General features: G+C 35.4%; 1 protein-coding gene across 7 annotated transcripts in view; it reads right to left on the bottom strand.

Annotated features, from left to right (window-relative positions):
- The window catches only part of LRP1B (LDL receptor related protein 1B), a 738,176-nt gene that overhangs the window by 239,405 nt on the left and 472,783 nt on the right, over positions 1 to 25,988 (bottom strand). For all 7 annotated transcript variants that reach the window (XR_008577717.1, XM_054830556.1, XM_054830557.1 and 4 more), the window contains 6 exons: positions 24,407 to 24,523; positions 19,036 to 19,116; positions 17,556 to 17,723; positions 15,523 to 15,705; positions 8,703 to 8,903; positions 6,090 to 6,335 (listed from right to left, as the gene is read on the bottom strand). Coding sequence is in view for 6 of the 7 variants with exons in the window: in XM_054830556.1 (XP_054686531.1) it covers positions 6,090 to 6,335; positions 8,703 to 8,903; positions 15,523 to 15,705; positions 17,556 to 17,723; positions 19,036 to 19,116; positions 24,407 to 24,523 (996 nt within the window). In the remaining variant the exon portion in view is untranslated. The remainder of the gene's footprint in view (positions 1 to 6,089; positions 6,336 to 8,702; positions 8,904 to 15,522; positions 15,706 to 17,555; positions 17,724 to 19,035; positions 19,117 to 24,406; positions 24,524 to 25,988) is intronic.

The following is a 25,988-nucleotide window of genomic DNA, read 5'->3' as shown; positions in this document are numbered from 1 at the left end:
AGCTATTTCACAAGTACCAGTTATCTCAACCTGAGAAACACTTTAATGGCACTTCCCAATTTCTGATAAATTGGCAGCTATTATGCAGGAGACCACAGGCTACTGACATACTGCTTTTTAGGCAACTCCAATACATAAGAACACACATGATGGACATCACCAGCAGCTTCTTTTATGTTTGTCAGTAATTAACACCACAATGGAAAAAAAGAAACCTAATAAATCTGTGCTATGTTGGATGGGATTTTTTTCATTCAAAGTAGAGGAAGTCTAGCTTAAGCTACATAACCTGCGGTGCAAATTATCAAGTACATTGATGAAAAGATTCAAGTTGAATGGATCTTGAGAATTTTAAGGTACCATACTTAAGAAGGTAAATCAACAATGACAAATGGGTAAGAAAATATGTCTAGGCAAAGTAACAACACTTTGTTTATGTGGACATTTTGGTTTAAATGAGCAGGTCACCTGCTGGTCCCCCCCCCCGTCTTACCCTTCCCATAACAATGCAAAGATATAAATTCAGATTGGTTACTGTGGCTGATGTATAGTTAAGTCACAGATGTGATACTACATAAAACAAAAGAATGATTGATATTGTGACAAACTAGAGACACTGCATCGCAGTGCAAAATTTCTCTGGAAAGATTTCAGAAAGCAGACAGAAACCACTTTTACATAGGTTCCTCTAGGATAAGGCGATTTAATTACAGCCAAATGGATAGCAGTAATTATTGCCTGGCTGGTGAGTTGTGAGCCAGAATCCAGCCACCACTCTGCTTAATATAATGTAGCAATCAATCACCATAGCCTAGATAACTGGAGTAGTCTAGAATTTCACTTATCACTGCCTGACCCTCCCTGTTATTGTATGTGTAGTAAGTACCACGTTTCAAGGATAGTAAGCTGCATAAAATTGAGTATATAACCGATGGAAAGAATCTAGAAAATTAGATCAACAATGCATGGCACTGTAAATAAGGTAAATTCAAGGTTTGGACTTGAAATAAATATGACATAACCCTTCCACTCCCTCCTCCTAAGCTTTGGTGAAGACAGTCTACAATACTGTACACTCTTCTGAGCACAGCTCATAGAGAAGAACGTGAATCAACTAGAGGAATGCAAGAGGAAACCAGCAAGGTCCAGAAAGTATGTCCTGCAAGGAAAGAATAAACAAATTGGAATTGCTTAGGTTCAAAAACAATGGAGTAAGATGATGAGTGGAAGCACATAAAATTCTCCAAAAACATAAAAGGCTGATGAATTGAAAATGGGAAAAATCTTGTTTTCTATATAAGGCCAAGGATTAAAGGCTTAAGCTGGAGCAGGAAGACTCAGAAAGACTAGGGGGGAAAAAAAAAAAAAAATCTTAAGGAGAGTGAGGCACTGAAACATCTCACCCCCAGGAAACTTGGAGTTCACCACTGAAGGTATCTTGAAGGGTCTTTGAAAGCAGGTAAACAACAGCAGTATTAGCCTTTGATCTTCCTTCCAGCCTTATCATTCAATGACTGTATAAAACGAGCTATATTGTAGTGAATTAGAATTTTCGGACTGAATCTAATAAATTTTATTTAAGGTTATGCTTCCATCACACTACAAAACAAAACTTTGATGGTATTTTCCCACTGGATTCCTCTTCTGGAAATTGAGAGCAAATACTTTTTATTTTACCAATTGGTTAAGAGTTTTTTCATAACATCTCACCTCAATTCAGTATAATAGCTATTTATTCCATTCTTCAAAGCTTTTTTTAAAGAAAAGTAATTGATAACAATTTATTACAGAAAAATCATACATTTCTGTACCTTCTGATTTCATGACTGCACCAAGCTTTTTTACTGTATGGGTAAATGTATAAAATATATGATACAAACATAAAGCATGAACTGCATTAACAGTTTTAAGACAAAATTCTGACAGAATTTTGCCTAAACAACAAACTCAAAGCCCAACTGCATAGAAACTGTAATGCTTCACCTTTTCCAGTGGTTTTAATTTAAAATTCTTTCTCGGGAAAAATGCTAACTGAGGCTTACTGTAACAAGAGTAGTACAGCAAGCAACATACACTGTGCTTTTATGAGATTTACCTCAAAGGAAAATATAACTTTGCAAAAAGTCTGAAAAAAACTTCATTAGAAGTTTGACATTGCTCAGAGAGGATTTGACATGGTTCAGCCCCAGCCGGCAGCTGAGCACCACCTGGCCACTCGCTCACCCCTCCCCGGCGGGATGGGGAGGAGAGCAGGAAAGACAAAACCAAAACAGTTTACTGGGACAGCAAAGTAGAGGGAAACGACAACAACAGTATTGATAACGGAATACAGACAACAGGTGATAACACAAGGGAATTTACTGACCCGCTGACCACTCAGCCCACACTCAGCCTGACCCAGAGCCGTGTGGAGCCGCCCCTCCCTGTCTAGCCCCCTTTTATGGGAGCATGACATCACATGGTATGGAATAGCCCCCTGGCCAGCTTGGCTCGCCTGTCCTGGCTCCTTGTGCAAATTAACTCTATCCTAGCCAAAACCAGGACAGGATTGGACCTTTATTTGCCACCCCCCCCTTTTTTTAGTATTGAAAGCTGTCTGGAAATCATAACAAAATTGAATTTAAACCCAGCTAAAACAGATCAAACATACAGACACATCATCCGCTTTTCCAAATATATGTACCTAGTAATACAACAGTGTTCCCACAGCTTAGAAAAGGTTGACAGTCGTTTTTTAACTAAAACTATACTATGCTAAGTGTTTCTGAGTTCATCTAACTTTTATTATACCAAATTCTTAAAGGCTGAACATAAACATGAAATTTAAGTGTCTTTCAAGAACAGTTGTGGGTTTTTTTTTCCTATATGCTTAGTATCATCTAAAAGAGTTCAAGTGCAATATATTAGCACAACTTATTTTGAAATGTGTTCCAAGAGCAACTAGGAAGAAGAGTATGAAAATATGTAATTTATATTGACTTTCTATCTGAATAATGGAGCTCTGTAGCATACTTTCAGTTCAATCAGTACAAATTTAAACATGAATGAAACATTTAGTCTTTGGGAAGTCAGTAATGTAACAGTACACATGCCAGAACAGCAAAAAGCAAACTAGATGAAAACAAGAGACATGGGAAGGGAAGAAACTCTGAAGGAGAAAAATACAACACTTAGAATCCTCGAGAAATGAAGAGAACACAAGCAGAAAAAAGGAAAAACAGGGGAAACTAAGAGACATTGAAAGAAAAATGAAAAAGAAAAGAGCTTCTCAGTTCAGGAATTTATTTCTATATACTTACTATGCCATAACTCATTATATTTCTCTGGTAATTCTTTAGATTCCTCTGACAAACACACTATTTGATTCTGATATGCCATCAAAAAAAAAAAAATCACATTCCTGCATTTTCAGCATTCACATTCCCATTAGATTTCTGATGGACACTCAAGTAAATGTTTTTTACAATATTTTGAAAAAGTGCTGCATACTAACTTTACATGTTATTGCTGTGTACTAGTGTAGTGTTTGCATACAGGCAAGTGCTATTTCAGATAGCAAAAAAATGTAGCTAAGGGCAAGGTAATAATTTTCCTCTGAGTAATTTTTTTCTCCCAAAAAAAGGATTATTAGTTACTGCTCTAATATAATACACATCTACTCCTGGTTCAAGGCATTTTAAATCACTATGGCTATTCCAAGAATTGCTCTATGCCAAGTGGTATTATTGAAGAAGTAGTTTGGCATTTGGGGGACTGTTTATCTTTGCAAGATCACTTTGAACTCTACTTGTAATAGCATTATATGAAAGCTTTTTTCTTTATTTTATGTTCATTTCACATCTCATGCACAGAGACATAAATGGTATGGACATTTTGAGGCTAACAGATTCACAAAGGAGACCAAAATTGTGCTCACTTTACTAGAATGCTGTTCACACAGTCAACAACTAAAGTATCAGAGGATCTGTCCTTCAGAGTATTTATCATGCCTTTCAAATGAAATAAACTGAAAGGGGCCAAGATTATTAGTGACTATAAAAGCATATGTCATATTTAATACGGAATAATTTTGTTGCAGCTTTGATGGCATTAGGATAGTATCTTTACGGTTTGTAAAGAAAGGTATCATTTTTCTTTATACCAGCTGACATCACTGGTCTCATTTATTTAACATTATATTCTTTGAGAAAATCTGTTAAAATCAATTTTGACTTCAGATTCTCCCCAACATCAGTAATCATTAGGCAGAAATATCTCATGGCCTTAAGAAATACTGAGAAACCGTAGCCTCCTTACTTTTCAGCACAAGTGAGTATATTTCACTTTGGGTTTTTTTCCCTTAGCTTCCAAACACTAGTCATTTCTATTTGCTTTAATTTAAAGTTTGTTTCAAACTTTCCTCCACCAAATTACTAACGCTATCTTAAATATTTTTAATCCTTTCATTTCTGTAACCCAGTAAGAATGCACTTTTTGAATTATTGGAAGTGTCCATAATAAAACAAATTAGATCGATCAAAACTCAGTAAGACTAAAGCAGTGTCATAAAATAGTAATTTTAACAGCAATAAAGTTCAGATATACAGAACTACAGAAATCTGTCCGTGAAGCATGATTTGCGAGTCTACTATCAGTCTAGCTCAGTAACATCTGAACAACATCCACTCCTGATCTCATACTGCAGTGGTAAGTATTTACGTATGATAGTAACAATTATGGAGACACCAAGACTCAATTTGGAGATCATTCTGGAAATTATAACAACAGTTATTCCAGCCTGATAAATGCAACCACATTCTTAATGAATTTAAAAAAAAAAAAAACAAAAAACAGCTCAAAGGCAAGACGTGTAATTTAAGAGACCATGCATGACGTAAAACTAAATTTTAACTATTCATTATTTTGGCAAAGAGAAACATTATTGTTATTACATGGAATAGATATTTTGGCCATAAGTAAATTATGGGCTTCATTACTACTGTAACAAAGTTCTAAAACATTTTGTAAATTAGCTCAAACATTATCAAAGCAGAAGGATTAGAATTTGCTTTTTCTGAAATCTGGACCATTAAGTTGGCTGCTAACTACTAAATTATTTCAGGTGACTAGCAATAGGAAACTCAAGCTTTTATTTCTAGCTTACTGATTCAGCATTATTTCATGTGATTCATCTGAGGAAATGCTGAGTATCTGGAATAAATAAAAATCTATTAATCATGATATCTATTGAATTATGAAATAGCCAAATAAATGTTCATAAAAGAATAAAAAAAGTTCATAAAGAATAAAAATATCAAAGAATCCTAAACTGAAATTTTAAAAATCTAGACAGCAAAATCAATGCTATTTTATCTCCCTACAGGAGAATTAAAGATGTGATCACAGATTACATTGCACATACATGTTTGTATTTCACACAGTATTGACACTGCACTTGAAACATAGTTTCTAAATCATGCTTCAGTTCATATCAATAGTGAACAATGAGGGGAATGCATTTGCATTCCTGTTTTGGCTTATGTTGGTTTTCTTCTTGATTAGTGCGCTGAACAGGCTTACTGACGTCAAAAAAAACCAAGTACCAGAATGTCGTAGGTGAAAAAATAGCTTAAACTGTGAACACTAACAGGCAGCAGATAATTGACTCGATGTGTGTGCATGCACATTCAAAATTAAACTTCTGAACCCTCAAGTTATACTGATCAATATCATGATGTCACACATTGATCCATTTCTTCCAAATACACAGTAAATCTCCCATATTCCATATATATATACACACACTTACGTATACATATCCTCTACATATTAAATATACATTAAAACCTGTATAAAACTTCAAACAACTTGGAAATTATTTGGTATTAGCATTCTTAGAAAGTCTTATAAGCAGTAAACTAATATTGCAATGCCCCTTCATCCTGCATCAAGAATAGGAACAGCTTTAATGAGTTCTATTGCTATCAGCCCCACATTTGGATAATCCAAGCCTATATTGCTTATTAAAAAAAGGGAAAAAACTTTTCACTAAATGGACAGAACAGCTATTAACATCCAGAATATTAAAAATACACTGATTTTCAACTTACCAGTACTAATGCAATTTTCTCCATCCTTACTGAGCTTCCAACCTTCGTAACATGAACACTTGACAGTATTTTTATGCTGTTCACATACTTGACTACACTTCAGGTGCTTGGTACAGTAATCCATAATCTCACAAGTTTTGTTGTCTACACTAAGACTGAATCCTGCAGGGCAGGAGCATACAATTCTTCCTCCAGGAACCACAGAACATTGATGGCTACATCCACCATTGTTAAGTGAACATTCGTCTGAAATAACATGAAAAAAAAATATATTAATGGCTGCAAGGCTGTCAGTTATATTGAATATTCTTAAACTTACCAGGTCAACAAACACACATAAAAGGCCATTAAGAAGTGCAAATTGAATTTGACGTTTGTTAAACAGCTTTCTATATTTATTTTTAAAATTATCTAATTTGTAAGTGTTCCGCATGGCAGCTTTATGGCAGTCTTTTAGAATGGCAGATGTACAATGTATATACAGTTTTACAGACTGTCATGAATATTATTTCATTCACTTAAGAATTAAAGAGTGTCCATACAGAGTTATTCCAAAGACCATTATAGGTCAACCACCTTCAACAGTGACCAAAAGCTAATGCACAGAGAAATAAGCATTCTTTCCCAGATACTTCCCTTGCCTCCAGCCACTTGAGCTTGCAGGGAAAAAGCTCCAGCTCTTAGTCCTATGTGTCTATAACCCAAGCAACTTGTCAAAGAAACATGAATAAAAAAAAAATATCTTGATTTTTAAATCTTCCTTTTCCAATAACGGCTACTTCTGCATTCCCTGTGCCAGCGCTCTCACATTATACTCTGCAGGTAACTGATGATTTGCAAAGCTTTGCTAAATGGATTGAAGTTGATTTGTGAAACCTTTAAAGCGTCTGAATTAAAAGCGTGATAATTGTGTCTGTGAGAAATGCTGTGCCCTCTGGAGCAAAAAAGCATAGAATTACTCCTTACATCATAGTACTACTGATATCCAGGCAATCAATGGGAGGGCCAAACTGGTCCATTGTTACACTGGAAACCAGGCTTCATGTTTATTTTTTAATTTATTTTTGTCTTTTAGTTATTTTGTTTGATTCTAACAAGTCTCTGAAAGCCTTGCTCAATTGTGATAACATGTATAAAGCACAACAGCTTTCTACAGAAGAATTATTTCCTTCCCATTTAAAAAAAAAAAAAAAAAAGTGCACCCTTCTAACAGTCCTGTGTTCAGATTTCAAGTTTGGGGTTTTTGTGGTGGTTTTTTTTTTTAATCACAACAAAAAGGATCAAGCTCCTTAATGCGTCTAACATACAAATGTGTTGCCCAACATCCCATATTTGTCCTTCAGTTTAGGCTTAGGTATGTTTTAAAACTAAATAATTAACAACTGCTGAAATACTTGTTGACTAATAACACATCATCTAGAAGTTGTAACAACAGTTAAAAACCAAGCTTGGCGCTATATAGTATCTAACAGGATACAGGGGTCATAACGGGCTTGTACTAGTAGGAAGGTAATTGCCCAAACACAGAAATAGCACAGAAATAATATAAATCACCTTATGCCATAATTTCTTTCACCTGGAGTCTGGACAGCATGGAATCCATAGGTAGCTCTCAGAGGATTTAGGCCTACAACGCAATGTTTAACATGTTCCAGAAGAACACTGAATTTAAGATCCCGTCTTGCAGTACAGCCTGCAGACCAAGAGAGCAGGCCAGCATAAAGATCTCTTTGCCGTATCCTGCAGCAGCTGTTGCTGGCAGGGAACTCTGCCTCCTATGCTAAAGCACAGCCCAGCACAGTCTCCTAGTAAAGATAGATCCTAGAGGGTGAAAATGCATGTAAACGTCTCCAAACGCATGGTAACAGAATGCTGGAGACTGTAAAAACTGTATGCAAAGCAAGGTCAGTGGGGAGAGGCAAATGTTTGATATAATAAAAAAGAATTATAAAATTACTTAAATTTTTCCTACAAGCCATGTTTCACTTCTTATCCCTAAACCATCACTATAGTACAATGCTAGTACTATAGTATTGTAAGTTCTTTTAAAATCTATTCATTTTATCTTTGCATATATTTCATCATAATTCAGTTAGGTTATCTGTTATACTTCTATCAGACTTATAAAATTATTTTTGTACATCTTTTACTGAATACAGTTTTGCTGAGACAACCTACATTGTCTGACATGCCATGAAATCCTTTCAACACCATCATCAGGGAGACATGTTATCTCCTCCTAGTCATCCCAATGCATTCCTTCATGAACTCCTACACGGCTACTGACAGGATTCTATCAAGTCAAGCCTTTGTAGTTCGAGAGAACTGCAAATTAGCTTAAATCCTTTCATACATAACAGAGCCTTTTAAGTTGTTTACCTCCAGAAGTATTTTAAGGGGTTAGGAAATGAAAGACTTAACTAAGGAACTATGTTTTCCCTTATTTGAAGAAAACTAATACTTCAAGCACAAAACTAGTATGATTTAAATTAAATAAAAATCCTCACATAGACTACTGTGATTAAATTTCAGTAAGATTCACATGAGAACTGTTTTTTCAACAGTAAGGATTGTGACAGACAATAATCAGGAAAACGTGTCTGGAAGAAGTACCACAAAGATCGCCTTCATCAGATCCATCAGGACAATCTCTTCTCCCATTGCAGAGCTTCTCAGGCTGTAGGCAGATGGAGGTATCATTAGCACAAGGGTATTTTGGTGGTCCACACATATAGCCCTCGCAATTATCCTCATCAGACTGATCCTCACAATCAATATCGCCATCACATAGCCACGCTTTGCTAATGCATCTCCCTTGGAGAAAAGAGACAATAAACACAGGAAATCAGACTGGAAGCAAACTTTAGAAAAAACCTTCAGTAACATTACATAGATTTTATTTTTTTTTAGTTATGCTTTTCTATTAATAGTACTTTCCTCTTAGATGAGCAGAAAGAAACCAACTTGTATTTATAATCTGAAGCATCACCCACATCAGTGTTGACAGACTAATTTTCCAAACATCATCAATCCTAATTATTTCTATGCTGAACAGAACTGCATGCAGGCAGGACACATCCTCATAATCTGGTAAATATACCAAATTATACAAAAATGGTGGGGTTTTTTTTAATTTCTGATTTTCTTCATCTCTCTTCCTTTATCTTCTACTGTAATAGCCTTCCAAAGGAGCAACGTTTCAATATATGGCTTTCTGTTAGCATGGGTTTGAGAAACAAAAATCTTTCTAGGAAGTATACACGATGCATTCCCAGATTATGTCAGACAAATGATCAGCTTTTAGACAAAGCAACTACAGCAGATAAAATTTCTTACATGATTTCAGTTTTATCAAACCAGGCTTTAGATAGTTTCCTCCACTCCTCAAAAGGGGGGGAAAAAAAAATTCCCCTTTTGTGCTGAGCATCAAAGTTTAGAGATGCAAGCCAGTCTCCTGACTGAGAAAGGGGTTATGATTTTTAAAAAAACATACAGGTATTAAATTAGAATCAGCCAAGCCAGGGATTTTAATAGGTGGAAAATAACCAGGGTTATGAATGCTACCACTTACGGGTGTGCATGTGTGCGTGCTGCTGTCCCAAACTATTCTTCAACTCTCAAGCATAAACTTGTGACTTGCTAGCTACAACCACTGGGGCTAGTTGTAAATGTTGATAACACCTGGAGTGAACAGAAGGGGCATGTACTTCATTCTCCAATTAATAGAGAGACAAGATCTCTGATGAGTCACCAGCCCTGGAGGTATTTAAAAAACATGTAGATGTGGTGCTTAGGGACATGGTTTAGTGGTGGGCTTGGCAGTGTTAGGTTTATGGTTGGACTCGATGATCTTAAAGGTCTTTTCCAACCTAAATGATTCTATGAACCATGGGTGAGGAAGCTGATCTTGCACTGTGTTTCTGCCTATAAACTGTTTAGGTAGAGAAAATCAGGCTGGAATGGGAAGGAAGATACTGGAAATGTGTGGATCTGTTGACAGCAATGCTAGTGGATGCCCAGGGACTGGCTGGTTACGTCTGAGACTGGAAACTGCAAACTGTCGGGCAGCATAAACTGGCACGACTTTCTGCCCAACCTTCTCAATTTAGCAGCAATCTTCCCAATAGGAAATTGAGACCAATTATGACACTGTGGGGGAAGCAAGCGAGTATGTGAAATAATCAACTAGAGTAAAACACTAAACTCTAAAGAACTCCTTGGTTCTTTAATACGCGTCAGTGCCAAATTCACTACAGGCTGTTTTTACTCTATCTCCCATGACACGGTTCAATATAAAACCACCTCAAGACATTCTGTACAATTGTCCACACAATGTAGCAACTGTCCCTAACTGTAACTCTGCTGCCTGACATAATACAGTAGTAGATTTCAGTTTCCTTTAAAGGAAATATTTGCTGAAGATTAGTGTAATGCTTTTCGTTTGATCTTTTAGTCGTCTTCTAACGGGAAGGGTGCTGCTGTCTTCACAGAATGACAATGGGATAAAATACAGTGAAACAAGAATGATAAAAAAATATGATTTGTATCATTTCACAAAGCAAATGTGAGATTGCTTTCACTTTTGTTGAAGAAAAGCAAGAAGTGAAACTTCAGGATCATACTACAGTGAGTGTGGTTTCAAACAACAGAACATAATTTTATCAGTGCAAAAATCACCTGGAAAACTTAAACAGGGAGTGGTGTCAATTAGAAAGAAAAGCTTTCACTGTTTTCTATAATGGTCAAAGTCCCAAATATCCTATACTGAAAAGACAGAATTTCACAGACACAAGAAAACAAAGTTGTATGCACGATATGTATGCAGTTTATCTGTACATGCAATTACAAGTGTTTCAAAAGAGTGTCCATACTCATTATTATCTTCAAATGATCATTGATTTTATATATTATTATACCACAGCAGTAGAATGAAAGCTAATAAAAACCACCAATGCCAAGCAAACTAACCAGATCCCAGATTGACACTGCTTCCCGTAGAGCTCCTATTCTGGCTTTTAATCTTACATACAAATGTTTACAGAGGAAATCAGTTTTCCTGCCTTTCTCTTACCATAATGAAGATATATTTTATAATAAAAGATTCATCTTCCACTACGATAGCTATGAAATGTTCTTAAGTAGAATATACTTACAAGGAATTAATCTTTGCCAAAGTTGTAAAGAGATGGACTTCGTGAAGTATTATGACTGTCTTGAAATCATTACTTAAAATTCACTGAAGTATTTTTGCTTTATTGCCGCCTAATGAAATTCACATTTTTGGTTTCCAGGAACCTTTTCAGTAAAATTCTATCACAAATTAATTGCCTCAATGGATATATCTGTTCTTTTCCATAGCTCTTTCGTATAACATGGAAGAAATATGTGTAAAGTAGTGAATCAGAAGTTCTGAGGCAACAAGTATGTGGGAAAGCCAGATCCAAATGCTTCTCCAACATTTTTTATTTCCTACAATACTAGCAAGTGCAACAGAATTAACTTTTTACGTACTGTTCAGTCCTTGTTGGGATACTGAGCACAGGAAGTTTTTCAACTGATTATATATTCAACTGTAGGGAAACTACTTTGGCAGAGCATTAATTGCATTCAGTTTCCTCTTACAGTTACTTAACTACCTAAAGCTGTAATGCCTTCCTAACCTATAGAATGGACTCAATCTCATTCCTATAAAAATGAAAAAATGTTCTAATCTGACATATTTAACAAAACGTTGTGATGGTCAATGATCTCGCTTGCCCTGTAGAACAAACCTGAGACTTAGACTGAACTACTTTGTTCCAAGAACACGGTAACTTCTGGTACTTAAAAGCTTTTAGTAGAAAGCAGATATTAATAAATGTCTCCTGGATGAGACAGAAGTAAAAATTTCAGGGCCTAAAGATGACAGTTGTTACTACTGAAAACAATGATAACATGTACTGAGAATAAAGATGGTACTGGAACAACATACATAATTTTCTAGTTTACTTGCTAAGGTGATTTCTTTTTATTTAAATTTTTAATGTCAATAAAAATGACATTAAATGTCAGCTCTACCAATTTCCTCATCATCTTCTATTTCAAAAATCTCTTTCTTCCCAGCCTTCCTCAGTATCAACTTCTCTCCATTCTCCTCTACTTGGGAGACCTCACATACCTGTAACTTGACTTCCACTCCCCATTCAGACAGTACTATTCCTCTTCCAGTATCACTGCGATGACCACCCCTTGACCTTATTTCCTCTCTATGAACTTTCCTTATAGAAATCCTACTTCTTCCCTCATCTTTTACTTTTTGTTCCCTCTAGTGTATTACTAACACGTGAGAAAAAAGAAGTACAAAATAATAGCCCACAGGGTAGCATTAGAATGGTGAGATACAAAATTAACCGCTTCTTGAAAGAAATATAAAAAGCAGTAAGTATGACAAATATGCAATACAGTTCAGATCTACTGCTTACTAAACTGAAGTATTCATGGCTCTTTTGCATTTGTCTTCACAGAAGTACTTGATTATAACCATTAGAGTACTTAGATTACTTTTTGAGATTGCACAGATTCTGCTCTTGGTCCAGTACTACTAACTGCAAAGTAGGAAGATGGAATAGAAAGGATAGATATATGTAGAACATAAAACTGAGTTGAAGTACATGCCTGTAATAATTTTTGGAGGACAGAATCAGAATTAAAAACAGGAAGTTGGATCTTAGTCTAATCTAATTTAGTCTAGTTTAATTTAAAATAAATCTAATCTAATTTAAAAGCAGAAAATAACTGGCTAGAAACAGCCCAACAGTAGTCAATCAGGCAGTTAATGCATCTCATATCCTACTGCTGTGCAAATTCTAATATATTTTTCATCACACATCACCACAAACAACCATGTGATATTCTTGAAAAAATTAGAAACGTCATTCTGAAATCTGTTAACTCAAGTGCCCTGCAGCATTTTGGCTGACTTTGGATACTGCAGCTCAAGAACTGCACAGGTTGGACAGTTTCAGTGAGGCCAACAAAAATGCTAAAGGTTTAAAAATATAAAATAAAAATAGAAGACATGCAAGGGGAAAACAACCCCAATGTATTTGTTTATTCAACAAAAAATGTGGTTAAGGAGACATGATAAAGTCAATATTCAAAAGATTTTTATACTCGTGAAAAGATGAAGACAATCAACAAAGCTTGCAGCAAAGATTCAGATGACTTATTAGGAAAAAATGTTCAAGTATTAGAGGCAACTTACTAAAAGGCTATCTATATAAATTATAGAATACCCTCTACTGGATACTTTTAAGTGCATGTCAGAAAAGGGCTGGATATGATGAGTTCTTGATACCACCATTACTCTAAGCAGAAAAATCATGTTTGGCTGAAGGCTGACACACGCCATAGTTCTAACATGACATTCACGCCTGCGGCATTGTGACAGATTAACTAGAGCCAACAAAAACTATGGTAAGGAAAGACCCTGGAGCTACTATTTACAGCCATAGAACAAAAAAGAAGTAAGCAAAAAAGTAGGCAGTAACATTTCACCATTACTGTTCTCGCGAACTGTCATTTCCCTCAAAACGTATTGGCTGTCTCACCTCCCCCCATACACATATTCCTACCCAGACCCATCATATTCTATAGCACCACCTAGCAATCTGTAAGGGGAGAATTAGACAATTCCTCCTCATCTGAAAAATCCTCATAAATGCAGAAGCCAGGCAGTATTATTTCCTTAGAATAATCAACAGAGAAAGTGACGTTTATTCTGAAACCTGAAAGGATAATGACAGAAATTATTTCTCATAAAACCGTTGTTACTCATTTGTCCAACCATATGGAATTAAATGGAAAAGTAGCTAAACAAAAATCTGCTTTTCCTGTTTTCTATTCCAATGGATTACCAACATGCCTCCTCCAGAACAGCAGTTTTGCTCCTTCCAAGACTAATAGAAAGAAAATAGTGAAAGAAAAAAAAATTATAGATGAAACTGTCACAACTGATTCCTAAAGTGATGTTTCCACACAACCAACAAGCATGATTGCATTTCCCACTAAATCAAAGCCATATAGACTTTAATTTAGCAAATGTCTGATGAAAATAATTTTTTCACTGTATTTATATGTGGCAGCTAAAGAAGTCACATTTCATCTTTCATCCTATAACCTGACTGAGATATTTCCCTCCTTGTGCACCACTGTAAACATAAGGAAGTGTATAACGAGGCAGCATAGTTTGAGACCTTTTCCCCATTTAAGAACAAGGAAAAAGTACCAGAAAGAAGTGTATTTCCTGTGTCAAGGTTTCTGTCTATTTCAGGGAACAGACCATTCTTTTAAAAGTGAATAATCCCTTTTTACTTATTGAAGCTATTTCATTTAACAGGTGGTTGTTCTATATGTCTTTATGGAAACTGTAAGAACACAAAAGAAACTGTTTTGTTCAGATAAAATTCAATATTTCATATTTATTTATCTGGATATTATGATTCCTATAACTTTAAAATCCTAGTCACAACACACCTCTAAGCATTTCAAAAGCATCCTAAAGTAGTTCATGTATTAAAAATGCACTCTCTATTCACACTGTAAATTTGAATAAAGTATTTTACTGTATCTATACACATTCACAAATACTTTTGGAGAGAGCTCACATAACTAGACTGCAACGTTTATCATGCTTAGCTATAACACAGGCATTAAAATGGGTTCTTTTTTCCTGTAATAATTACAGTTGCTTAATGGCAACAATATTACTTATTATATCCTGAACTAAATTTTGCTTTTGAAAGTTATTTTACCCCCAATATTTCATTAAGCTTTGAAACGAATTGTAAAAAGATCGATACAATTCTGACATATATTAATTTCTTCCTTAACTGAAATTTCCCTTAAGAAAATATTCCATCTAAGCATTATTTTGCAAAGTATCGTGATGTAAAGACTACCATATTCTTTTCACTTTTTAAAATAAAATATACTTAGCAAATTTGATTTTAAACATTCTCAAAGAATGTGTTTTTCTTCCAATATTGTGGTTCAAATTTCCAGTGCTGTAGTTCTAATTCTTTGAAGTCTTCTAGCTAATTACTTTATACTATTTCAATCAACTTCTAGGGCCAAATATGGAAAATAGAAGAAAATACCTGGACTTTGAAGTGCTACTAAATGCTACATTTAAGTATTTGGTTTGATGTACTACCATACAGAACAGTTTCAGCTTTAAGTAATCTCAAAACCCATCCGTTTTATACTGTAAGTCAGAAAACTGGTTAAGGGAAGTATATCAATATTCTTTTCCTGGTACGACTATACTAAGTAACATCACCGCAGTAGAATTAAACATTAAAAGCAGTATTTGAATAGTAGATACGTGATCAAATCACACAGATACATACACACAATGAGTAAATGAGAGCAAAACATATCTGCAAGCATATACCTGTACTCTTGCAGGAGAACTTTGTTTTTTCATCACATAGTCGTATAGTTCCATTACAGCCTTTTTCATCGCTACCATCTTCACAGTCCTTTTCTCCGTCACAGCGCCACAACTCAGGAACACAGTTCCCATCAGGACTGCACTGAAATTCCTTCCCATTGCATCTTCCAGAAGAGGGAGTTTCTTAGAAAAATAAGAATTACATTGAAGAACTTGCTCATGTGAGTTTTTTCCATGCCAAGTCTACAATGACGTAGAATCCCCCTTCCTAACCAAAGTCAAAATCATAGTCCACAGGTATAACACTCAAAACTCACTATTCCTTCTGAACTCGTCACTCCAACACAAGCATCAGACAAGCTCTTTCTTATCCTGCTCACTCCCTTCACCATAGGCTCAAGGTAAATATCTTTTTTTTTGGCGCACATCTGTCATAAAAGAATGAACTTGGAGATGTAAGGAGGACCAAGGCTGATGAAGTTTTCCTGGTGCTTCGTAAGCCCTGACTCTCACCCTCAAGCTACATTCCCTCCTCCTCCTTCATTCTCCTCTTTGTTCCAACAAGGTCCATCTCCTAGTTCACAACATGTGAAAGGTCACAGCTCTGCTCTGACACAAGAGTTCTGGCCCTGACACCTGCCTGACCTGTGCCATTGCAGCACTGGCAGACTAGTTGTAGCCTTCCTGAATTCCACAGCAATGAACTTCAGTTCAGTGCAGCTATGGAATCAGTCCTGAATGTTTCAAAACATAGTAACTATGATATTTTAATTATTCATCACGTACTTAAAGAATTAAGTATTTTCTAGATGATGACCTTTTCAATTTCATCCATGCCTTCCTTTTCTAAACTATTACCACTGTGAGTTTTTCTAGTATTTCATAACCTACTAACAACAATAACATGTACTTGAAACTACTGATAAAGTTTACATTCCTGTTTGTACCAAAAAGCATTAATTGAATAAATTCTTATAGTATTGTCTATAGATATATGGCTTACTTTATTAAAAGTTACCTCCCCCCCTCCCTACCCCCCCAAATAATCTGCATTCCTGCATTCTATAGTTAGTAAAGCAAAGACAAATTGCTGGACAAGTGTATATCACATAGCAGAGCAGGACACAGAAGATGTATGAACTGACAATAACTGTGTAAACCAGCGCTATTTCAGAGACAGTGGTGCAAATCTCAACATAATACGGTATTGTATAAAAAGGTAGAGCAGGACTTTAAACTCCGAGATGGACATGAACAGGGAGGAACATGAGTAGTTTAGTTCCAGACCAGTTATTTTGATACAGATTAAGTAATGTTATGTAAATTTATAAAAATTAAGGACTTTACGCTACTCTTGCACAGCATTCTGCTAATTCATCTATTTGTATGAGATCTGCAACAAGATTTAGAATATGAACTCATGAAAAAGGACCAATAAAATCATGTATAATTACTTTGCTGTGGAAAAATCACTGAGGAAAATACGAGAGAAAAATATTCCCTCATTCTATTCTGATTATTCTTTATCCTTTGCTACAAGCATTCTCCCTTTCTCTCCCCACCCAAATAAATACAACGTATGGCATTTAAATGGAATTGTAGTTGGTTAAAATATTTTCATGCTTCAGTAACACTATTAAAAAAACCCCCAAAACAAAAACTTGGATCACAAAAAAATGAGTGTTACTGCATAAACCCCCCCAGAAAATATAAATAGTAACATAAGGATTGCTGCTTACTACCTCTTTATCTAGGCAGCATGCATCTCTGTAAAAGGACAATATTCACGTTTAGCATAATTCAGTAAACTACAAAACTTATCTCAGTATAATACCCATTCTGTTTTCAAATGCATTCTTCTTCTATGATACACTTCTGTATTATCAAATTACACTTGACATATTTTCCATTCCAAACTTTACCAAGGTTAAAAGCATTTTCTCTTTTCCCATTGACTGAAGAAGGGTTCCTTGTGTTTATAATATTCTCTGTGGTTATAAGCATTAAAATGTGAGAAGAAAAAAAAAGCTAACCTTCCTTGCTGCAATTTGTTTTGGTTTCATCACTGAAATCTCCACAGTCATTGTCACCGTCACACGCCCAATGATTTGGGATACATCTACCATTATAACATCTGAACTGATCAGCAGAACACGAGTGAACACAACCTAGTTCATCACTTCCATCACCACAGTCGTCATCTGCAAATATCAGGGGTTTTTTATTATTTTAAAAGATAAAAAAATATGAATAGAACATGTGAGGAGAAAAATATATTTCCTATAAGGCAAGAGAAAAATAATGTGCAGTAAATAAAATAGTATGTTTACTGCCCACAGGCATATGGTACAATTATTTCTAATGCAAGTAATTCCTTAACTCTAGTTTACCAACAGCACATGACTCTCTGCCATTTTGGATAGTCTAACCCTTTACACTTATTCACAGTTATTCAATCACAGATGCCAGTGAGCATGAGAAGGCTGTAGATTTTCTTAATTTCTTCAGTCATATGTAACTACAAGGGCTTCTAAACACAGTGGTTTTACTTTATTTTCAGTGACTCGTTAAGTTAACTTAATTAAGTACCCACACAAAAAGCTTCATATAAACCAAAATGAAAACCTGATGCCGGAATTTCTTTTCAGTAGTATCACAAATGTTGCTTCCCTGCACTTGCAACAGTGCAAGGTGGAAAAAGACAGCAGCATGTAAATAAGCGTGGAAGGTAGTTTCTCATTACTCTAATGTTGTAGTCATTACAACAATCTTAAGGCAATTCCCATAATTGCAATGTGATTGTTAATGGAAGGAAAAGATAAATATGTTAGGTAAAAACTAAAGGGTCTCCTTGCACAGAATTTCAGTAAGCACACTGTGATAATTTGGGGAATCTGTCCATTTACAGCTACGAATTCCTGTCAGTCTCAAAGTTATAGTAGTATCAAAGACTATGGTGGATGAAGAACCAAGCCAATGTTATTAAGATTGGCATGACATCACTCCCAGATCACAAGCTCTGAGAAAAGATTCATTTGAACAGCTGTCATTCAAATATGCGTACTTTCAGACACAAGAAATAACTACATTGTAAAGTCTTCCTGGCCTTCCCTCTTGAGGGATGCTATTTATTAAATTGAACTTGCCCACAAACAACAAAAAATCAGATATTTTGGTCACTGGAACTACTTAGTTTTCTAAAAGTAGAAAATACTTTCATAAGCAATAGCTTAGGTGCTTTTTTTTTTTTTTTAGTAATGAAAGTTTACACCACACTTCATTCTACAGAATATATTATTTGTAACTATTACCATATCCACTGCATCGTTCCTTATATGAAGTGTCAATGTTGCCATTTTCTAGGACAGGTCAGTAATTTAAAAATACTATATTTATTCTCTGACAACTTACAAGCCAAAATGGCAATATCAGTCTCAGATGAAAAGAGTATCAAAGCAATATTTATGTAGTATCTACCATATTTGTTTCAGATACAGAACATTTGATACTTGCCTGAATCACACAGCCATTTGCTGCTAATGCATCTTCCATTTTTGCATATAAATTGAGTTAGCGGCTCACATGTTGGGAATTCTGTGAAAATGTTCAAAAATAAAACTATTTAATGTATATTCTCTTTGGTAATATTCTTCTATAAATAAATTACACAAGTGTATTGTATCAAACATTTGCAGTTGCCAGATACTTAATCTGGCGAGAAGAAAAAGGCCAGACGCTGAAAACGCTTTTAACTGTAAATACTAGTCTAAACCCTATCCTTCCTCAACATGGACCACTGAAATGCATTATTGTGTGTCATATAACATGGTCCTATATTCCCATCAGACCAGGGCTGTCTTTGCCACTAAGCATGCTAATATTTATGACTAATTATAGCTTGATGACTGATACAAACGGTATTTTCAACATTTTGATTTATACAAAAAAAGTTCTCCAATTGCAATAGCACTTCCTGTAAAAGACAGTCAATGGAAGGCTATAAAATGAGAAAGTTGAGTACCAAGCAAAAGAACAGTCAAGAAATAAAGTTACTGTACACTGACATAATAAAATCCAAAATTAAAATGTCAGTGTTTACAATCATTTCCTCCAACCATTCCAATAAAGTAGTAGAAAACTGAGACAATATCATTCATAAAGTAGAGATTTATCTATATTACACACAGAGATTTGGTTTTGTTTCACATAGAACAACATTAATTTTTTCAGGCTTCTTTTTCTTCTAAAACCAATGACATAGCTAGGTATGCGTTCATACCATTAAGATGTTAAACGGTGCTTGCACCCATTCAGTTTGGAAAACACAAGATCCACTCTATCTGGCAGTTCGTAGGAAACAATCTGAAAGTCTAACTTGATTCAAAAGGAATAAGGAGGAGGCTAAATTCTCTATACAAACCATCAAGAGAAGACCACACCTCTCAGTAACTGATACTTGATGCAAACCAAACATGACAACACGAACAATCTGCCTGAGCTGCTACTTAAAGGCAAGTTTGCCCTTCACTGAAGGATTTCAGGTTGGAAATTCCTACATGATACATCCTAAATGCAACAGAAAGAAACGTCCAAGATGGTGCATAGTCCTGTCAGCCATACCAAAACTGCCCAAGATTAGAACAAATCTCCAAATGTATTCCTCATTAGGTTGCTCTAGCTACATCGGATTGTAACAACACTACAACTGAGACGGCAAAGCTAAACTTCACAGATATTTTAAGAATTAGGCTGTGTAATTAGTACTGAAGAGTATTTCTAAACTTTTAAAGCATGCCACATAAATGTTACATTTCCTTAGGACAAGAATTGAAATAGTCATAGAAGTCAATGAATTTCTGACATGGGTTTGCTGTCTCCTGCCGTCTTTGGTGCAGAAAATATTTTAAAGTTAATTCAAAAGCTTTTTTTCTTTTTTTACAAAAACTCAGGGGAAGTTTGTCTTAAAAAAAAGTCACGTAGGAAGCACGAAACCAAATCAGCTGCATCAAATAGGAAAATTTAGAGATCACCAAGAGCATAAGACTGAAGTGATTATTCTCCTTCAATTCAGAAAAGGGTGGGAAGAAAAGTTAACACTAATGGCAACACTTTGTCAATTATTCCTAGAAAGTTTTTTTTGTTTTTCTTGGGGGAACATATTACAGTGATGACAAAAATCTGTTCCAAGACAAATAATGGAGATGCGCAACTACGATGGTACTTAGCTACAATATATGCCTTTTGTGCTTCAAGCAAAGCTGAAAGCAATTTTTAATTTTGCTTTGTAGCTGTTCAATATTTTTTCTAAAGAAATAACTCATATTAAATGTAATTTTCCCCTTTTCCATACATGAATGTCTTAATGACTTTATTTTATCTTCATGTGTCTACCCAAGATCTGTATAAAGAGACAGAAACTAATTAAAATGAATTGTGATTATCCTCACCCCCACCACCCATCTCATGATTCTCAGCCCACCAGTCTTTCCAAGGATGCTTTGCAGCATCTCCAGTGTTTGCTTCTCACAGCCCCAGACTCCACCATCACCCTCAGCTCCCTCTGACATCCTAGAGGACAGGCACAACACTTCCTCCTCATTGTCCCTATGGTCTCCCCAGTACCCCTTTCCTTTCCTTATTTCCAGCAGAGATGCACATCCTGTAGCTGATTCACAGCCATCCCTGCGCCTATTGCCCTGCAGACAAAGCAAGCACGGATGGTGCCTCACAGTGAAGTCTCTCCACAGTGTAGACACCAATCTCCTTTCTCTCTGCTAACCAGATGTCTTGTAAAAGCTCCAGTTCTTCAATACTTCTTTCACCCTTCTGTTATTGAGTACAAATGGTATGACACTGAACTGATAGGCAGATGGACACAAAAAATGACCACAAGTCTTGTTTCCTTTAGGAAAGTAGTTGAAAAACAAGGAGGGTCTCTTTTCAAATTTTCAGAAATGTCATGCTTCTTAGTAAATCTAGTTGTATCTTAACAAAAAGTGTATGCATTATGATACTGGCATCATCTTTCCAGTCCTGCTTACCCCAGCTATATGTCAATATAATTATGCGTAAGTTCTTGGATCAATAGGAGCCAAAAGGTATTCATAGCTGAAGACTGGTGCACTTAAAAATCAACGATTTGTAATGGTACCAAAAAGCAAACCATGATTTTCCATATAAAAATTGTGAATGCAAGGAGAATTTTAAACTGTTTCATAGAAGAAAATATATACCACTAAAAAAAAATAGTTAAATACATGCAATTAATATGTCCATTAGCCATCAAATTGTAAGGCAGAATGAAAAATGACACATCTGCACAACCACAGTACTCAAGAATAAATAAACAATATTCTAAACCATGAAACATATGTAAAGTTTGGTCAAACTGAAAAACAGCAGGTGAAATAAATGCTGGTTAAATGATCTGAAGAAATATTCCAGATCAGCTGACAGGATACCAAACAAAACACATGGGAAAGAAATTACAAAGATGTCATTAGCAGCTGCTTATCAATAAGGTGTTTGAGAACACAAGGTACAGCTAGTCAGATAGACTATTATAGTACCAAGTGCCACACTGTCCCATTACACAGAATAATTTTAGAGACTGCAAAATACACTGAGTCCTCTGGGAACACCTATTCTACCTCTCTACACAACAGATATTACTTGAAGCATGGCAATTAGAAGACTACCTTAATAGTATTCTCATTTTTATTCACATAATGATTTTGTTTTGATTTAGATTTTATCAAATATGTAATCTATTTTGAAGTAACTGATCAGATATCAATTACTGTCAATATAAAATTAGCTTGATTTTTTTTTTCTTTTGGTTCCTATCACTATTAAAAGAAGAAAAAGGAAGGAAGTAATAAAAAATAAGGCAAGAGAAAGCACGTGAATATTCTAGGAAACATAACATCTATTTACATGTAAAAATCCTGAAAACTCTTGAATGCAGTCATAGAAGGAGATGCTGAGAATTACATATGGACTTAAAAAGTATCAATGTAAACCCAACTAATGGGTATTAGCTGGTTGCCAGTAATGAATAATTCAAAATTAAACAAACTTAAGGGATTATGGATGAACAGAATTTACTGATTGGATCCTACATAATACCTTCCATACATCGTCTGGTAATTGATGTCTTGGAGATTTATGTTTATGGCACACAGGGCATCATGGCATCAGGCTGTGACTTTCATTTATGCATTTACTTTCTCTTATTTTCTCGGTCTCCACTGCAAGTGCTTTGTAGGTATTGAGATTTTGGCAGAAAAAACTGTTATCAGTAATAGAACTCTACTGAAAAGGCTTACAGCAGCAAGAAGTTTCAAAAAAGCAAAAAAAAAAAAAAAGGTAATGATTTATCAACTACATTGCTTTCATAGTTTGATTTTGATTAAGAAACTGCATTTTTATAGCAGTGAATCATTAGAATATCAGCTGTACCTGAGAAAAATACAGGTCTAACTACTAAGTATCCTCACAAGTACACTTTAGATTTTGTCTTTTTGTGCAGAACCTGTCACTTCATGTTTACATGGTTGAAGCTCCTAAAATAATCAGTCAGCATTCTTTCTTGAAAACTCTTGAAAAGCCATTTCAGAAACATATCCTTTTATATCGTTACACACATACTAATTCACATTAGTAAGTCAAATAATATCACAAATATTACCTTGTAAACAGGGAAAACCCTGATACAATATTTTGCAGACAGCTCATTGACCCTTTTGCTCTCAGACTCACAGCACTTACCTGTGACCTGCCAAACAGATGAAGGCAGTCTTGCTGACTTATAAAAATCTTAATTGTTTGGAAACAGCCGATTAGAGACCGTGCACCTCTTGGTAAAGCAGCAATCAGCAGAGCTGCTGATACTCTCTCATGATTTAACCAAGAAAAACTAATTTTTTCGGCAAAATACAACATAAAATATCCTTCTGTTCAGACTTGAAACAGTCTTATTTTATTGACATCTGGAATATGCTGAGGGGCCCCATGTGAAGAGGTATGCGGCTGAGACAAATATCAATTTTTGAGGGTGACAGTATGTTGTGGTTTAACCTGGCAGGCAGCTGAAACAACCACACAGCTCTCGCTCGCTCCCCACAGTTGGATGGGGGAGAGAATAAAAAAGGAAAAAAAAAAAAAGTAAAACTTGTGGGTTGACACAAAGTTTAATGGGATATAAAAGGAAGACAATAATAAATAATAATAAAAAAAGAATATAGAAAACAAGTGATACACAGCACAACTGCTCACAATCGAAGCCTATACTCAGCTAGTTCTTGAGCCAAACTGCCTCCCAGCCCACCTCCCAGTTATATATATGGAACATGACATCATCTGGTATGTAATATCTCTTGGACCAGCTGGGGTCAGCTGTCCTGGCTGTGTCCCCTCCCAGCTTCTTGAGTGCCCTCCGCCTTCTTGTTGGCAGGGCAGTAGGAGAAGCTGAAAAGTCCTTGACTGCTTAGCAACAACTTAAACATCAGTGTGTAATCAACATTATTCTCATCCTAAATCCGAAAAACAGCACTATACCAGCTACTAGAAAAAAACCTCTATCCCAGCTGAAACCAGGACACAGTATTTGATAACGAGCTGTAAGTTAGAAAAGTTCACTGATGTGCATATTTAGTATTGTATTTAAAAACTTAGTAATAAAAAATGCAGCCTCTGCTTTGGGTTTATTTATTAATCAAATAAGTTCCTTGTGCTATTTCAGAAAGAATATTGTCAGTTCATATCAAACCAAAAATGCCCCTCATACTTTTTCTATCCATCAGTTCATGTGAAAGGACATCCGTATGTGTCTACCTTTTTATAGAATAATTTTACTTTTTTCCCCAAAAGAAAATTTACTTACCACAGGATGTCATTTCATCGGTTTCATCTCCACAGTCATCCTCCCTGTCACATAGCCATGATGTTGGAATACAGCGTCCATTCCCACAAGAAAATTGGTCAACCTGACACGTTCTTGCTGTCAAAACAAAACACTCCAAAAATGCAAGGGAAATAGACTACATCTGTTAGGTCTCTTGCGGCATGTCTGTATCTGGAGGGCATCTCCTGGCCTGCTGCTCATTTTACCTGATCTGACTAAACATCGTTCACCTGCTTTGATTCGAGAGAAAATTGAGGTCATCTGCAGGACTGTGTTCTGCCTCTGTTATGTAGAATTCTTAGTGGTTTCTTCAACATATGAGGACATGAAGTTTTATATGTAATTACATAAAACTAGGTGGTAGAAAAGCATTAATGGTTGATTAAATAACATTAGTGCTAGAGTGGAAGTAAACAAAATTCAGGGCATAAAAATGTCTAACTTACAAGTGGAATATTAAAAAATTGTATTGTGTAACATAAATAATGATCTAGTGAGATTCATATTTACACAGAAAAATGGTATTATAGCATGTATGTGATGTGCCTGGCTTCACTGTTCTTAGAATCTTTGCCTTTGCAAATATGCAACTGTAGTGATCCATTAAAGGAAATGATGTATGTCTGTCTTCTGAAGAAATAAAGACCACTAAAAGAGATCATGCCATGTAACTACATAAATTACTTTGAAAGCTGAAGGACAGTAAAGCTTCAATAAAAATCTAACATGTAAAACTGACATTACTTATAATTTTGTTTATTCAAAATATGAACCCATAACTACAATGGCAGTGACAGTGACACAGAATTTGATTCCAAATTTAAGCTTTTAGAGTTCATCTATATGCGATTCCACACTTTAAAAAAAATGACTGATACATCAGAAACCCCAATAATCAAAAGAACATTTCTTCATTTGCTATTCTCAATTACCACTTTTGTGTTTCTTCATAGAAATACCCCGAAATACAATAGAAGAATAGAATTTTAATATATTACAAAAAAGTATTTTTTTAAACATGAATAGTGTTTGCCACTGCAGGAATTAAAGGAAAAACAAGAATACAAAAGGCAACGCACAGCCAGCTGACATAGGGATGTAAAATATGATCTTCAAATCAGACTCTTATCCTACAAGCAAACAGTTGAATGTCAAAAGATATCAAGATGTATTACAATCTGCAATAACACTGTAGAGGTGATATGGACACTATAGGTCTGCAGCATTTGCACTAAAGGGCTTTTAGCCAAACCGTACAAATAACAAAGTGAACGGGTTATTACACATATGAAAATTTAAATCAAGGAGAATGAGTTCAGGGAATATATTAATACACAATGCATGTTGTCTGTCACTGCATTTCAGTTTAAAACAGTCATCAGCTTATTGGTGTCTGGTATTTTGTACATCAGATATTTAGTGACTGTTTAGTGTACTCTACAGAGCAGCACTAAACATCACCTCCACATAAGCAAAGGACAGACTTGGAACTCCATGATTTATTGCAGTGGAATAAGTAAACAATCTTCATCTTGGTATTTCCCAAAAAATCTACTATACA

Source organism: Grus americana, chromosome 6, assembly GCF_028858705.1.
Source record: "Grus americana isolate bGruAme1 chromosome 6, bGruAme1.mat, whole genome shotgun sequence".
NCBI lineage: Eukaryota > Metazoa > Chordata > Aves > Gruiformes > Gruidae > Grus > Grus americana.
The sequence above is the reverse complement of the archived record's forward strand: the minus strand, read 5'-3'. Positions and strand labels throughout refer to the sequence as shown.